Source organism: Mugil cephalus, chromosome 13, assembly GCF_022458985.1.
Source record: "Mugil cephalus isolate CIBA_MC_2020 chromosome 13, CIBA_Mcephalus_1.1, whole genome shotgun sequence".
In the NCBI taxonomy this organism is placed as follows: Eukaryota; Metazoa; Chordata; class Actinopteri; order Mugiliformes; family Mugilidae; genus Mugil; species Mugil cephalus.
The window spans coordinates 5,201,228-5,218,837 of NC_061782.1; the positions used below are offsets into that span (position 1 = coordinate 5,201,228).

At 41.0% G+C, this 17,610-nt stretch overlaps 1 protein-coding gene across 1 annotated transcript in view; it reads right to left on the reverse strand.

The window, feature by feature from the left end:
- The window catches only part of LOC125019295 (serine/threonine-protein kinase 32C-like), a 91,516-nt gene that overhangs the window by 10,813 nt on the left and 63,093 nt on the right, over window positions 1-17,610 (reverse strand). The window contains exons 4-10 of the mRNA XM_047603985.1: window positions 13,652-13,825; window positions 7,972-8,009; window positions 5,128-5,217; window positions 4,591-4,694; window positions 4,361-4,477; window positions 505-630; window positions 158-286 (exon numbers count right to left, since the gene is read on the reverse strand). Of these exons, the coding sequence (XP_047459941.1) occupies window positions 158-286; window positions 505-630; window positions 4,361-4,477; window positions 4,591-4,694; window positions 5,128-5,217; window positions 7,972-8,009; window positions 13,652-13,825 (778 nt within the window). The remainder of the gene's footprint in view (window positions 1-157; window positions 287-504; window positions 631-4,360; window positions 4,478-4,590; window positions 4,695-5,127; window positions 5,218-7,971; window positions 8,010-13,651; window positions 13,826-17,610) is intronic.

Below are 17,610 nucleotides of genomic sequence, written 5' to 3' on the forward strand. Positions count from 1 at the left end.
ATAAAATCCTTTTTGTATAAATACAGTCATCTAAAAGTATCGATATCAGGATATTAGCCTTGGCATTTACTCGGTATCAGATCGAAAGGATAAACAGCGGTATCGCACATCCCTCCTGAGCAGCTCTCTGGTTTAAGGAGACTAAGGAGTCACTCACAGATTGTGAATCCTTGCTGTTGTCTCGAGACCTGTTCTTGGCCAGCCTCTTTTTCTTCTTGTGAAGGGGACGCGACTCCAGGATCATTTCCTCCAGTTCGAAGGTGGGGTCGCAGTGGAGGCGACCTTTCTGCAGAAGGAAGATGCGAAACGCGTACGAGTTAATTAGGAAGGCAGGCAAGAGCTAAGTCCGTAGCGTAATAAATCAGCCACCAGCACACGCAGGAATGTTTCTGTTAAGTGCACGTGTACACATCATATAGTGAGATGCCATAAAGACCTTTCATGCCCTTTGCATAATTTAGTTGTCACGCATTAATGTCTGACATCTCAACGATTTACACTAACATTAGGAACGAATCCGGCCTCCATCTTCTTCTCGTACACGGCGTCCCAGTTGACATCAGCGAGGTAGGGGGATGTCTGCATGTCAGACAGGCTGGAGAAACGATGCTCTGGGTTCACTGTCAGCAACTGGAAGTACACAACACACACGTACGCACAATTGTGAATGTGACAAGGAATATTTTGTAATTGTTCCTGGATTCCCTGAAACTGAGCCAACCTGACACTTTTCTATTTGATATTGAAGATGAAATGTATCCACTTCCTGGTAAATAATTCTGACTTAAGCAACTTAATGCTGCTCTTGGACTCAAACAACAAACAGACAATAGATCGTGTTTATTTAGCTTAACGAGGCTAAAGCACGAACATTGAAGTTAACTCATTTAGGATCCTAAAAGGAGCTCAGCTAAATGAAATGCAGCCATTTTCCCAACTATAACAATCCAGGAAAAGGCTTATTTTTCCATAATTTTCCATTGCTGTCAACAGGCTCAATGAGGAGAGGAGACAGAGACCAAATCATGGCTAAAAGGTAGCAAAAAAACAATAACTTGAAGTCCTTACTGATAGTAACCTTCATCAGGTATGAATCTAAATTACTGCACCAAAACCACACACCGTACATAAGCAGTGTTAATACAATAATGCATAACTGTAATGCATTACTTTTTGCTGTAGCGCGGTGACGTAAGGCATTACAAAAAAATATATGTAATATTTTACTCGGTACAAATGTCAGTGACGTGCGTTACAATGGATTTTAAGCCCGAAATTAATTAAACTAATTCAATTGTGGGTTTTTATACAAATTCCGAGATTAACAGAGGAGAAAAAAAAAGTAAATGTCAACTTCCTGTTAGAGAACAGCTGACTGGGGAGAAGATGACTGCGGCGACTGAGTCAGACTCTACATTCAGCAGATGGACATATGTTCATTATTTTCAGTTCGTCAGGGAAAAGCATACGAAGAACGTTATAGTTAAGTTCACTTTGTGTGAGAAACCAAAAGATCTCTGAAGTAATTTAAGGAAACATGTAGCAGCTTTGTGGTGCAGCTTTCTTTAGGTGTTCGGTTACAACGTACAGTAGTAGCTTCTAGTAATATTGATTTCAATATGAATACACCTACATTTACAGTAACTCTATCACAATGTGTATTGAGCCGTGAGCCAGAACTGTGGCCATTATATTGTACTGGTGTTAGCGTTAGCCTAGCTTAGTCATTATGCCATTTTACATCATCTTCTACTGGATGTGGAAGTGAGCTACACTGAATGCAATATGGTGAAATGTAACTTAAAAGTAATGCAAAAGTAAAGTAATGTATGTTGGATTCTTGTTAATCTGTTTTGTGGTGGAAAAATTAAAAAAAAAAATATACAAAAAATGTCTAATCAACCAAAGATTTTTTGACCCTGCTGCAGTACCTCTGCGGACCCCCTAGGGGTCGTGGACCCCGTGTTGAAAACCTATACTGTAATGCCTTACAATTCAAAGACAATAATATTATAATGTAACTAGTTACTTTGAACTTACAGAAACAACAAGTAAAACATTACATTTTTGAAGTAACTTGCTGTATATAAGGGTATTTATTCAGGGAGGAAAACAAAAAGCTGGTGTTGATACTGCTGTGTTTATAATGGAATGGCATCTTCTTCACTGTTCACCTGAGGCTAAAGGCTATAAACGATAATGGAACGGGGCGTTTTGTTGTCACGTTAACCGCATTTCTTGTGCTTAGTTTGTTGTTGTGTTTGTTTTTTTTTGTTTTTTCCCCTCCCCTCTCCCTCTGGTCACCGGCTGATTCAGGTTCCTCCTGCAGGGCCCGGTTAGCTCCGTCTCGTTGGAGTGCAGACGCGGTAATCGATCAGCAGCGGAGCGGAAGAGACCATCGCTCCGTCCAGAACGCTCAATCACTCGGACACGGTGCACATGCGCGCGCTCATGCTCACACCTCAGCTCTGCCAAAAAAAAACGTCCTCCTCAAACGAAGCCGCAGCTTTTCACACTCAAAAATCTCAAAATCCGAAAAGAAACGCTGCCTGAAAGGGGGAAGGTGATAATTTGCTTTCTGTACCCAGCTTTTGTTGACACAAAGCAGACTATCATTCCAAAAAAGATTTAAAAAAAAAAAAAGCCTGATTCAAGGAAAAGTGTGGAGGACGCAAAGGGAATTATCTCAACCAACTGGCCTATTTTCCCTTGTATTCAGCCTGAATATTAGGTTAAATTAGTTGTCATGATGAATATTAACACACACACATTGTCTCTGGTCCCACCCACTTGCTCTTTTTTTCTGTGCTTCCATCCTTCAGATTCCCATCTGTCGTATTTTTTTCTCTCTCTCGCTTCTTTGCCCTGAGGGTCTCGGCTCATCCTCCCTCCATCCAAGCTCAAGTCCCTCCACAGTACCTGCATCCTCCTCCAGCCTCTTCCTCAATATGCACCCCCGCTGTCACCTCAATATCCCCCCGCTCCTCTTTCTAGGGAAGACCATCTGCGTCCACTCAGCCAAGTTCGCTTCGATTTAAACGGAACGTGAAAATATATGCCGCTTGGCATCTTTGCTCCTTAAGCTTTTTATTTATGTTTTTTTTTTTTCTCCGACGTGATGCAATCTGTTGGAGCACAGATTCGCCTTGGATTTATAACTCGATCCAGTTTTTGGTTCATGGAATAAAAATACTGTTTGAATGTCACCAAACAATGAGAAACAATAGTCATTATGCAGGTATTCTTCGTGGTATTTTGGATTTAAAACACTGATGACTCATCCTGCACTTGGGGCCACGTACTAATTTTGGATCCAGTAAAACGTGAAATTTTCATGTCCCTCCTACACATGACATTACGGTAATTAGTGACAGAAGATGTGTCCGATTGCCTGCAGTGTTACCTCTTTAGTTCAGTGAATCTGTGTATAATATCTACAGTCTGCTGAAGGTTTAGCTGATCCCACTTGTAACTAGAAAAGATTTGTGCACATTGTGATTACCGGTATTTTCTTTTCTTTTTTTATAAGATGTAAGCAAATAGTGGAAAGTTTTAATTATTTTATGAAACCCTGACAAAAAATATACTGAAACTGAGAAAAATAAATAATAGAGAAGACACATGCTGTACGAGAGACATAATCTAAAAATCTTTAAACATGGGTCATTAAGTCTAAGCATTTCCTTCGATCATTTTATCTCTCAGCAGTAGGGATGTGAACCAATACTCTGTACCATAATGACACCAGTGTCGGTACACAAACAGTAGTAACCAGACCGAGAAGCAATGCAGACTTTGGCCACTGAATGTTTAATTACTGCCCCTTTAGCTCTTTTTTGCCTCTAACTTTATTTGGCAATAACATGCGTCGGCCATCAATCACTAGATGGATGGAAGTGAACCTTTATAAAGCCTAGACTCTGCAGACTCTGCAACCTGCAACAAGTGTATGAAGGCGATATTGTGCAAGGGAGGTGGCACCTCGCATCTGACGATGCATGGCATTTCTTTAAAAGCCGAGAAATATACCACCTTTGATAACCTGCCAAACCCCACGCCACTGTTTTTATTAAGATAATTATGACAGTGAATTTCATTTCATATTGGTTAATTTATTTCTTAGTGTGAAAGAAATGTGGGTTTCAGAGAAATATCAAAGAAATACATCTTATATTTGTCAAGCAAAAAAAGCTTAATCCACTGGCAGATTGTTTTTGTTTTTTTTAACACAAGATGATTTGATTGAATGCATGAATGTTTTGCTTCTGTGTAATTTGCAGTGTAGTTGTATTTATATTGTTAAAATTAATGTTCAACTTGCACGTCACAAATTGCCTTACAAATAAAAAGGCACACTCACCTTCCTCAAAAGGGAAACCAGATCCTTCGGCCAGGCTGGGCTGTACTGGACACTGACAGTACTGAAGAGCTGAATCAGGGATTCCACTGAGTTACTGGCGTGAATGTCATAGGGCCTCTGGCATCGAGCCATGGTTGCAAAAAAGAAAGAGAAATAGCAAACTGAGTAAGATAAAGTGGTGTCCATTTATTTTTTGCAGTCTAAATACTAAAATTCCAAACATGCCTTACCCATCCGCGCAGCACCTCGAAGGCTGTCACCCCTAGTGACCACCAGTCTACTTCAAAGGCGTAGCCTGTCCCTCCACTTACAAAAGACTGGAAGATCTCTGGGGCTGAAAGCAGAGGCAGACAAGCCACTCAGGTATGAAGGAAGAAGCTGCGCTGTGCGCTCCCTCGCTGCTCATTCTCACAAAGAATCACAAGAATGAGCTCTGCCACCGACTTTCACACAAATAGACTCGAGATCTGCCATTTTCACATTCGAAGCACTCGAGAGTGTAAGAAAAAAGTCAGAAATCAGAGTCTGGCACCTTCTAGAAACAGTACCTTCCTGTACTATTAACTTGTCAAGATGATTACAATTAATTCTGGCTGACCTGTCATATATAACAGAGGTTATTAATACTTAAGGGTTTGTTCAAATATACCAGTCTCTAACTAAATTTACATTCCCGTCTATCAGACTACACAGCCCAGAAAACAACAACTCTTCTAAGACTCTTCTTCGTGGCAAAAGAACTGGACACAACTGTGAAGCAAAGTTACCCATGTAGGGCTTGGTTCCAGCTAAGGCCGTGGCTCTCTCTCCATCCTTTATTATCGTCGCTATGTTGAAGTCTGTGAGGTGAGCGTGACCTGGATAAAACACAGAATTCATCACAAATAATGTCAGTAAATGTCTCCAAAAAAAATTTGCATTTAGGCCAAAAACTTCACATTTTGGTCAAGTGGATGAATATTTCCTGGTCAGATGTCCCTCACTCCTGTGACTTTGTCACTGTTGTGACTCATCAGGAGCCCACAGGTTCACCTTTGTGTGTTGGACTCACTGCTGTCACTATAATGTGTCTCTGAAAGGTTTTTACCCAGATTACAATCTTTAAAAACATGTTTAAATGTGGAAGTTGGAATAGAAGAGGTCCCGAAACTACACACATGTAAAAACAGCATCAAAATCAATCAAATGCAAAATAAAAAAGTTACATTTAAGTTTAAAGTCATTCAGTGTGATGACACATTTCAGCTTATTCTCAAAATAATGGCCAAACTCATACTGTTTTTCAGTTTTTCAGACAACACAAAAACTGGAACAAATATTGAATATGTGATACTTATTATTGAAAATTATTATAATATATTATTTTAGGGCCAACTCAACACCAGTGAATATAGAGCAAAGCTGCATCTCATAAATGGAACGAATGAGAATGAGCAGTATGTTCCTATCATTTCCAGATAAGGGGCCCATATCTTCAAAAAAAGAGTCTATGTTGTTGTTGATCCTATAAATACGTTTTTCTTAAGAGGCTATCTTGGTTAGTTCATCTCTCCATTCCTTAAAATTTATTATTTTTCTTTTGACTTCCAGTGTTTTAAGATAACCCTGCTTCCTGTTACGGGAGATAGTTTGACCCATGAACACACTCAAGAGGACAGGCCAGACTTTCTTGGCAAAAAAACACAAAATACACAATGCAGAACCTTTCCTGAATTGTTTTCAGTACATCATTAACAGAGGGTATGAACGTGACGTCACAGCCAGTGATGTCTCCATGGTAACGGCCACTGAGTGGCAAAAAGTGACAGTTGATCATGGAGATTAGCATCATTAGTTTGAACCACAGGCTCTAATAGCGACTAAATTGTAAAATTAATTAAAAAAAAAAAAAGGTTCAGAGCTGTTGTGTGAGTGACTGAACCAACAGATTTGAAAAAGCAGCGAGAGATATATTTTTACAGAAATCTGCCAAAGAAAAGAGAAGTACATGGATCACTGCATTAGAAGAAACAACTGGAATTCAGAAACCTGATGTTGTGGTTCACACTTAATGTCAAGTAATATTAATTTATGCTGTAACGTTATTTATTGATGAAGTCATACCATACGTTACTTATTAAGTTACGTTCTGGAGGGCTGGCATTAAGTTTGTGGATGTTGTTGTTTTGGTGTAGTCACAGCCGACAGTAACTATTTCAGTTCCAACAATAAATAACAATAAAGCAATAAACGGAATATCCGTGATCACTCCTCGTCACCCTTTTAATGCTACAGTATCGTATGGCTAACGTTACTTCTCAGTAAAGTTCTTAGCGTTAGCATCTTTTATTTAGCTAACGTTACATTTATCATAACTGAAATGACCTAAAACCAACTTAAACAACCTGAAATCGAAGCAAACCCACTTTTCCAAATCCATACTAGTTCGCATGGATCATTGTCGAGTCCAGTTGTCCTTAATTTGATCTGATAATCCACATTTCTCCCGGTTTCGCTGTATTCACCGCTACTTTTCACTATGTTTTTACCACTCAAGGGGGCGTGGCCCCATGCGGAAGTGACGTCAATGCACACGTCATATTCATACGAAACAGTGTCCCCCTTTCTTTTTCACATCTCCAGCACTCATCATTTTTTCTGAGCCCTAACGTGGTCATTTTCACAAAGGTCCAATAATTTCTATTCAATATTTTGAATGATAGGAGCCTTGTTTGCATGTCTCAACCTAATGACCTATTTACTTCCTCCCAGAATCTCTCTGTCAATAATTATCCCCAAATCATTCTCCCATGTGAATTTAACTCCTTCACAGTTTTGGGGTTAATGTTTTAAAATTTCTAAACATATCATAAAATTTGGATGTCCCTCCTGTAACCTTCCAGCTTGATCATCAAGGCATCAGAACTAATAAATGCACCACTGTGACGTACTCAGCCGATGCTGAATGGAAAGCACGTAAAAATAAACTTCCCTGCATAAAAACGGATAAGAGTCCTCCAAATGGGAAGCACCACCCCAACGCTCTGCCAGATGGCTCCCCCGACAAGAACAAAGCCACCTGCATTAACTGTCAACGTGAACTGAGCCCCCACCAGAGCCCTCGAGTCCCAAACACCACCCACTGGGAAACAACTGATGCAGAGAGCCCTCATCCACCTTCTGCCTTGCAGAAAAAAGAAACGTCTACTCTCATGTTGCATTAAAAACCTAAACAATAGCCCTTAATGTACATTTAGAAAAGTTATCATGCTGCGCTATCAAGCTATTATGAGATTAATAGCAGTTACAATTTGTTTAATCTACTGACAGTCCAAGATAAAATATAATTAATCTGTAGTTTTATTCTTCAAATCAATTATTTAAGCAAATTGCATTATGAACAATTATTTAAAAAAATAATAATGGGCCGAACACAAACCCTTGTTAATTAAAAGGAAGATTGCAGAGCGACAGATACCCTTCTTTCTATCATGATTTGACTCTATTTGATTATTTATGCCCTCGAGTTTTTAACCACTCTATTCAAGTAAAACCAGTAGCACGTTCATTTACTTTTTAAATCATTCCTAGGGGCGGACTCAAGACACGAAGCAGAAGGCGTATATCCTTACCTTGTTCATCCAGTAGGATGTTGTCTGGCTTGACGTCTCTAAAGAAGACAAAAAAAGGTGAACAAATTAGAAAAACATACAAATACAGACATACGGACATATTTAATACATTTGCACAGCTGCCAACATTGGCAGTATAAGTAAAAAAAAAAGTCCTTTTTTAATATTATTTCCTGAAAGTCTGCAGAAAATGGGAGTCTATCATTAAACATCTGCTGCAGAAAAACATCTGGAAAAAATAATATAGACTAAACAAAGACATGTTTGTGTCTCAACACAGATCACACACGGATAGAAAGGTTTTAGTTTGTCGTCTCTTCTTCTCTAGATTCCCCGGACGTTTCAGTCACATGATTTGGCTGCATCTTTCTTTAATTGTCTTGTTTCCATTTCTTTTAATCAATATGTCAATATTTCTGCAACAGGCGCCCATAAGCCTTTGTGCAATTAGTTTCAAATAATAATAAAAAAAATGCTTTCTGTTACCGAAAAGCCGATAATTAAACACGTGCTGTAGCTGAGCTTCAAGTCACCATAGACTGCAGTCAAGTGGGATTAGATGTGTACAGTATGTGTAGATGTGAATGTCTGTAGGAGGCGTTAGTAGGCTGATGTATGTGTGAATTACATGTTGATGCAACATGTTGCGTTTGTGTGTGTGCGTGTCGGCGAGAAAACAAGAAGGTGAATGTTCTGATCTGCTGCCTGAGTGCATGAGAACGCAAACGATCCCTCTGAGGGTTTCTCCGGAGGTTTGCCTGCACATGCTTTCATTACACTATTCAATGGACGCATCCAGGTACACACTCACACCTGTGAGCACACACACACACACACATCTCAACATTTCCCAGACCGTCGATCCCTCCACAGGCAATTAACAGCACACACACACATACGCACACAGCTTATTTAATTATGCTGCACATCACACTGGCGTAGAGAACACACACAGTCTACAGAGAGCATCAGCACACCCCATAGGACGCATGTGTTTGCTATGGCTATGCAACGCTAAGCTGATGCTAATGCCATCTGCCAAAACTCTTGGAGGGGTGTGGAGGTGGAGGTGGTGGTGATGAGGACTGAACCAGCGCTACAAAGCTGCAGGAAAACGCACACATGTTACGCAGGAGGAATCCTGGCACGAGTTCCCCCCCCCCCCGTAAAACACCAAGACATTTTGTTTGAAGAAGCAGAATACGCTTAACATTTAATTTATTTCTGCAGCGGGCTCAGGAAACACATGAAACATCGGTCTAACACGGGGTGAATTCTTAATTCACGTCGAAAACAAACCTCCTGTGTGATTAACAAGTACAATGTGTCACAAGAGAAGAGAAGAGAAGAGAAGAGAAGAGAAGAGAAGAGAAGAGAAGAGAAGAGAAGAGAAGAGAAGAGAAGAGAAGAGCGACTCCGGTTCGACTTCCCTTCTCCTCTCAGGACTAATTTTACCTCCTTGGGCATGGTGGCAGCAGCTGACTGTTGCTAGGCGACCAGAGACCCTTCTTCCTTCAGTTGGTGCAACAAAATAATTGTATAGTATTCTCCCGTCAAAAACTTACAGGGTGGAACAGCAACGCAGAGGCCACAGATACCTATGGATCGGATGCCCCCCCCCCCTCGAGAGCAGACAAGGTTGTGTCAAAGGCAGATGTCAAGAGGGCGGGGGGACGGGGGGGAGACATGCTGGAGCATCTGTCACCTGTTTCTAATGGCAGATGTGGAATGTACATTACGGACATGGCAACTAGACACGAGGGGGGGGCAGTGGCTACCTGTCTTGTAGCGAGATGAGTGACTGACACATCGAAATTACACATTGCATGCAACTGTTGTGTTATATAATATAAACAATATGGAGCCCAGGAAAGTCTTTGCTTTACACAAACAGCTTTTACACAAAAGCCTGTTTGTGTGTACGACACGATGCCTGCACGCATGACCAGCGCTGGAATATATTGCTTTTTTTAACGTTTGCGTGTAGAAAAGGGAGGTCGATGCCACTGACTGTCAGTGAGTATTGAATAGGGTTAGATATCCATCGTCGTTGCGAGGCTGACGCACATATTGTGCAGTTTACCAACAGGCGACCAGCAGAGAAGTTAAAAATATAAAATTTTACACATTGTTTCTCCAACTCTTTTTTTTGCAGATTCAATTTTTTTTTTTTTTAAATTTGGACAGAGCTCCAATGCTAAACTCTATGCAACTTATTTGTTGTTTTTCTATCATTTTTGTGGAGACACAACTGGTCATTGCACGCAAGTGACGTGGTCAAGTCCCTGGCGTGAAAAAAGGATTCCAAAGCTGTCGTTTGAAGAAAGAAATGTAGCCCGACTAAACGTTTTGAACGTGGTTCAGACAGTTTTTCAGCCATCTGTGGCATTAAATCTGCAGTCTGCTGGGATCTTGCTCTTTCACTTACTTTCACTTACTGGACTGCACACATACACGCACACACACACAGACGCACTTCCTTTTACTGCTGCGCTCAGCATATCTGGACAAAAAGCTGCGGACAATGAGTCCACTCTGGTTGAAGGTGATGGATGGTACCAATTATGTAAAAAACGGTGGTATCTTTGTAGATTAAAAGTTATGTAAACAGAATGCACACATATCTACATAAGGTAAGACCCGAGCTATATGTACAAAGACAATACTACTTCAACCCAACTGAACCTGGGAACTTGGAAATCCTAAATTTCGACCCTAGAAATGTATCATGGAGCATAAGGAAACTTTTATACTTTTGTGACATTTTTTCAAAATATTCCATTGTATTTTTCACACAGAAAGTCAAGGTCAATATATGGTTCCTTACCCTCAAGTGGGAAGAACATGTAAAAATGTATTTTAGACCAGTTCAACATACGTGCTGATTCAGTCACTTGTCAACATTAGCTTTCTGATTCAGGGCACCTGATAAAGTTCAGCGTTCATGCAGAGGTGGACCTTGCAGAACACATTTGACCTGAGAAGGTTTCCTTGATCTTCGCTGACTTACTGGGTGTAAACCACACACTTCTCCACCTCACTGAGACGCAATTTAAAATATGTGCAGAATTTACCCGATGAGGTTCCATGCTTCATAAAGGGTTAAATGTTTACATGTGTCCAACCTGCTGTAGTAATTTTACCACCATCGTGTTTGTGGAAACTGAACCGAGGGGCAAACGTGTAGAAAGAATCTATCTGTCACAACTAGAGAGATTTTCCAAATTATCAAAAGTGGAAATTTCTTCCAATCCAGCCAGTCTGTTCTGACTGAGATGTTCTGACTGAGATGTTCAGACTTGGCTATTACTCCAATTATTTGTTAAATATCAGAGTCCATGTGTCAACTGAGAAACGGAGCATGAGGAGAAGCTCTACTTGCATAAAACTCATTTTGTTGCACTTTCTATTCATCTTAAAAGCTCTTACAACAGACCTAAAGTTTAGTGAACATTTAACGAGACATTTCACTGTATTTCTTTTATATTTTTATTTATTTATTTGCCAGGAGTCTATGAATAAAGCATAACTGGTGCAGAATATAGAAAGCAGAAAGGGTACACTCTGTAGTCAAAGTAACATGACTAACCCTTTATACTATCAGCTGTAGGGAACCATGAACTCCTCTTGATAAATAATACAGAGTCTGCTGACAGTAAGGTCAGTGTGGAAGCAGGTGAGATTAGTCAATGAAGACAGGATGAAGGTGGGTGTAAGGAATATGTACCTATAAATAGTGAGACGCTTGAGTCATGTTTACAGGCAAAAAGAACTGCAGGTGATTCTTATTGGAAAGGCACAGCGACTCTGTGGTTCTGACAATCCTCTGGAGCAGAAAGGAAATTTTGGACTTGCACAAAAATTAACAAATGAAAACACAAACAAAATCTCCAAAGATTTTCTTGCACGTTGGAAAAGCAAAAACACCACAAAACAAAAAGTGGTGAGTAGTGAAAGTTACAGATGGAACATAAAGCTGCTCTTATTGGGGTGTTTTTACCATGCCGGAGAAATTCTAGCAGCTGAAGTGACGGTTCTGGTTAAACAAAATTATATAATGGGCTGTCACTGGTGCATCTGATGTATCGAGGCAATGGATATAGATTTTAGTTGGTATATTTTAGGGTTTATGTGTCTCCCACTTCCTGATACAGACGATGCGAATAAAAAAACCGCATGCCTGATGCCACAATAACCACAATTTTCAATTTTGTATCGAAGATAAATGTACCAACACACCACCAACATTTATTTCCCGTTTTAGGGTCTTTGATCTGATTGTTTTTATTTATGGTCTGTTCTTTTACTGTTTTTCTGCAAATAAACTGATAAACTCACTGTGCACATTCTCGAGAGCACCAAAAGTCAATGTTGGCGACGTACTTATGACAAAGAAAGAAACATACATATACAGTGATAATACATTAATAGGACACAATCGTTCTGTGCTGCTTCTACTATTTTTATCAATTATAAAATCATTTTCACGGAGTAATGGTCTTCGTGGATGTCAAATTTATTTTAATCCAGAGCTACAATTTAATCTGAAAGGGGCCGGACCAGTAACATAATAGCTTAAAAACCTTTAGACCCCTTCACATTTTGTAAACAGTGTGACGTTTTTTGAGGGGCGGAGCTTAGCTGGAGGCAAAACATCTTAAACACTACTATTTTAATTGACTGTTTTGGCAAGAATGGACCAGGAAAACGTATATTTTAGAGAATATACTAATACACGAATCACTTTTAAAAAGTTGACTCTGTCTATTGGGACTATATTCACTGACCCCTAAACACCCACTCACTGGATGGACGATTTGACCAAAGGAGGACACAGAGGGGACAAAGTCTTGTCTGTCTTTATCACGTGACGCCTCTCCAACAAAGATATTACAAGAAGTAAGTGGAACCACTGTGGAGGGTAACGTAGTAAATGCAACTTCTACTTGGACACCCCTGAAACACACAACTAGCTTGCAGTTAGCCTTAGCATGCATCAAGAATCCTCCAAATAATAATTAACTAAACGTAATTTCAGTCACAATTTAGTCTAACCCCTAACGTTATTCCGGCTGAAACTGATGCATTAGATAATAATCGTACCTGATATCAAATGTGCGCTGCAAACGCAGAGTTGTTGATGATTGTCTCACTCCAATCCTTTCTTTTAATTGCGTTCAACCAAAGTTTTCTACAAATAGGCTGATATGCGATAAAACTTCAAGTTAGTGTTTTTGCTTTTTCGGTTTTGGATCCCGGTTGACAGAGACAGTGTTTGCCTCGAGCTTCCCTCTGTTTTGCCTCCAGCTCATGTCATGAGGTCACAGTGACGTAGACCGTGAAGGGGGTTTATTAATAACGACTTCAAATTTTCCCCTTTTCCATTTGTGTTTAGTTCAGAAGTACATAATAAAAGATGTTGATTTAACAAAACACCTTATGAAAAAATATAAATGAAATTTTGGCGAACTGCTGCCATCTACAGTTCAGTTCTGGGACTCAGTGTCGTGTTACGTTGCAAAACTTTTACTAAAACTGTGCAACCCCTAGTGGACAAATCAGGAATAGCAGCTACTTTTATTTAAACAAAAAAACTGCAGTTAATATCTTCTGTGTAAATTTCAAGGGCCATATTGGACCATCTGGTGGGCTAGCTGAGAGAAGAAGGCAATATTTGTACCTATGGATGATGTGTTGGCTCTGCAGGTAGTCCAGAGCCAGCGTCATCTCACAGAGGTAGAGTTTGACAGCGTCCTCGCTGAACTGGACACTCTGCTGCAGGTGGTAGCGCAGGTCTCCTCCCAGCAGGAGGTCCACCACCATGAACATGTCCTCCTCATCCTGGAACGAGTACCTGGGACCGGGTGGGACAACACAGCGCTCAGTCACGGTCACAAGTGGCAAGAGCACACATGCTGCACAAACAAAAGCAAAGACTACGCACATAACACAACGCATACAGTACTGTGTGTGGCGGGGGGGCTCTGTGCTCCTGCATGCAGCAAACACAGTACACTACACGAGCAAAGCTTGCATCATCAAACACACATGCTTGTTTACGAGATACAACACAAAGACGGACATCAGTGTAAACTTGAGCTGGGTTGTGTATGAATATATGATGGCTCTGGACATGCACACACAACAGTGACGGAGCAACATGCATGGCTTTGCTAATAACATGCTGGTTATTTGAAGAAATGCACAGACAGGAAACGACGGGTGAATTGAATCCTCACAGTTGCTTGACGCGAGTGAATAGAGTGGTCCGTGGAACATTTTTATCAATCAGGTTTACTAATCATGCACATCAAATTAAAACACCGGGACACAATTTCTGCCCCAGACACTGAAAAAATAAATATATATATTAAGCCAAAAAATGGTTTTAGTACAACAGAATCTCCTGTAATATCTCATCAAAACAGAAAAAAAACTGCAGACTAATATCTTAATAGGACCCCATGCAATTTTTTTTTTTTTAGCAGAGGAGGGAAAACAAGCTGAGCCTTGGTGATTTCTGCCATCAAATTTGGCTTAATGTGTCTGCGACTGAGCCAATTCTTTGCTTTCCCATTAAATCTTCTGTGGAAGTATTGCTTATTCTTTTTATAGCTGCAGGTCCCCCCCGCCCGCCCCTTCATATCTTCAAGCTTGGCCCTGAACACTCGGGGGGACAGTCTGATTGGTCCTATTCAGGTGCAATTTCCTGCTTAACTACAAGTGAGAATAGGATGACTGTGTTTGCTGCAGAGCGGGAATCACATCACTCCATTTCATCCCCAGATTAGAGGGTCTGTCACAGAAGAGGAAAGAACCATTTGCAGAACTGTCAGCTCTCTTTCTCTTCTCCTAAAACACAGAGTGGATTAATTGGCGAAATAGCCTCAACTTTCAAGTGATAGGTGGAAAAAAAAAAAAAAAATCGTTTCTCGTAGAAGGAATTTCCTCTTCCCCCGGTTTTTCGGTACCATGCACTCAATTGGAAATGACAACGGAGTCACCTACACGAGACACTCTAAACCGGCCTGCCCTGACCCTTTATAGATCAGCCTCACTACTCAAAGGTCTCAGCAGATGGGCAGCACCAGGATGTTGTTTTGCCTTTGGCAGGGATTCCTCACCATCACCTTTTTATCACCTCATTGTCACAGTCTGATTCCTGGCACCCGGGTGACAGATGAGCTTCCTCCGAGGCAGCGCTAGCTACCTCGGTGTTCCACAAAACGGTCTTCCCAGTCCAATGCTGACAAAAAAAAAAAATAATAATATCTGGGCTCCTGAGAGAGTGAGAGAGAGAGACTGGTTGTCACTTTCTTCCCGGCTTTCAATGAGGTGACAAGGAGATGTCAGCTACGCGCTGACAAGTGGAGCATATGAAAGCTCCGGCGCTGACAAGACTTGTCACCTTTAAGACTCTCACCAAGGATGGGACAGAGGAGGAACAAAACCAATTTCATCCCCAACCCCTTATTTTTTTTACAAGACTCTGCTCCAAATAAACACAATGTCAAGTCCGGGAATCTGACAGGCCTAAAAAGAATGTAAATAAACGAGATGAAAACACTGGTGGATGAACAGTGGAAGGGAAGGTGAGATGTTTTAAATTGAGGGGTGGTTTGGTTGGACGGGTTATTTGGAGACGTCCATCCCTCCATTCATTCACGCCTTGGTCACAGTGGTGGAGGTGCAGGTGGAGTGGTCAGTGTGCTTTTAAGATCACGATTTCAACTTTGCAAAAGCCGAAGCGTGAGAAGCCCAAGGGACAGAGAGGGTGTTGTGTCTCACCTCTCCCTCTGACGGTCAAGCTTTTAATCGTAACGCCGTGAGACACTGTCAAACAACTAGCTCACTCTGGACTGACATGAAGTTGTCCAAATGTTGCCTCTGGTTTTTTCTTGGGACATTCAAAGGTGTTCAACACAATCAATCTGGCAAATTCTGCGTCCTCTCTGTTGGACATGTCCAGAATACCTTTGCAAGCAAGTGTCCTTTAAGAATCATGTGCAATTCTACTCTTAAGTTTTTTTGCACATCCAAGCTCCACCCTTTGCTTTTTTGATAAAGAGGGGATAGCATGAATATGAAACAACTAAACGAAACGCATTAAACAGAAAATTCGCATTTATAAAACTGTAAGTAAGTATAGCTCAAAATCAGGAGTTTTTTCTGCACAAAAAAAATTGTTTGTTATGTGTACATTTTATAACGAGTTGATAACTTAATTTAACACGTTCGTGTAAATGAAAATAGTCTTAATTCAATAATGCATGTATTTTCAACAGATATTTCTGCCATAATTCAACACAGAGGTGCATTCGGTTCAAATTCATTCCGACTCGTATAAATAAGTTATTGTACTAAAGAAAAACAACAATTTGCATGAATATGTTGAGTAGAGTGAAAGGAAAAGAAATACGTTACAATATCTGGAAGGAGTCATTTGCTGCTTTGGTAATTTAGTCTGACGCTAAATAATAAAGTCTCCTGGGATGTGTGTGTCTCAATACTAGACAAAATAACTTAAAAATGTCCATGCAAAGTGTCAAATGTCTACGTTGAGCCAGCACATAATTGTTATTTTCGAGCATAGGAACCTGTATTTGTGACTGATGGTGCCCTTTTACCTTAATAAGGCTCTAGCTGATATTTTACCCACTTGGTGAAAGCACCTTATACATTTTTAGGTAGCAACATGAGCATCATTGTGGAGATGCTTTGCTGAGAAAAAGTTGAATAATCCTAAATTAGACAGCAATGAGGATGAAGTACAATAAGGCAAACTAACTGTTGCATATATCAAGGAGAGGGATCTTCAAGCTGAAATGGGTCAAACTAAACTTCCCCACTTATCTCGTTCTACGTGCCCTCTGCACTTGTGATGAGCACCACTTATTGAGTGGCGGCGCTTCATAATGAGCACTGAGTAAAAACTCTTGAGTGTGAATGAATGCCTGTCAGTTATCTGGGTCCGGGGGAAAGCTGCTGCTGCCGCTGCTGCCCAAAATCACGGGGAGGCCATGTGGAAAGGCCAGGACTGTTCCAGGCTGCGACAGTCACAGCGGCTACGAGAGGAGGAAGGTTAGCCGGTTGGAAGGAGCACAAGGAGCGGGCTGAAATAATCAGGCCACAATGACAAATGAGCCCAGGGAGACGGGGGACGAGAGAGAGAGGCAAATAAAGGGACAAGCGGAAGAGGAGAAACAGTTTTGAGGGGGAAAAACGCGCGAGGGAGGAACACACGAGGCATGTGATTCTGCTGGCTCGATCTGGCCCGCAAAGTTTTAATGGCCTAAATAAAGTTGATGGTAGAGAACGGCCGGGGCCGACTGCATGCCTCAATCACAAGACGTCCGCGTGATCCTCCGAGGGTTCTCGCAACAATGGCGTGAGTGATCACTGACGCTCCTCTCAGCAGTCTCCAACCTTAACTTGAAACACCTCCACTGGCCTGCTTTCGTGAGGGGCACTTCACGGCCGTGTCCTACAAAATAAAAAGTTTCTTTAAAAAGCAGTGTCTAGGTCAGTTTTTAGTGAAAGTCGTCCAGGGCTGCGAGTCCGAGGCAAAATGATCTGTCAAGGCGCAGGCAGGGCTTTATTAGAAGAACCAGCTCCTGTGGTTTTGGGTCCTATATTTTT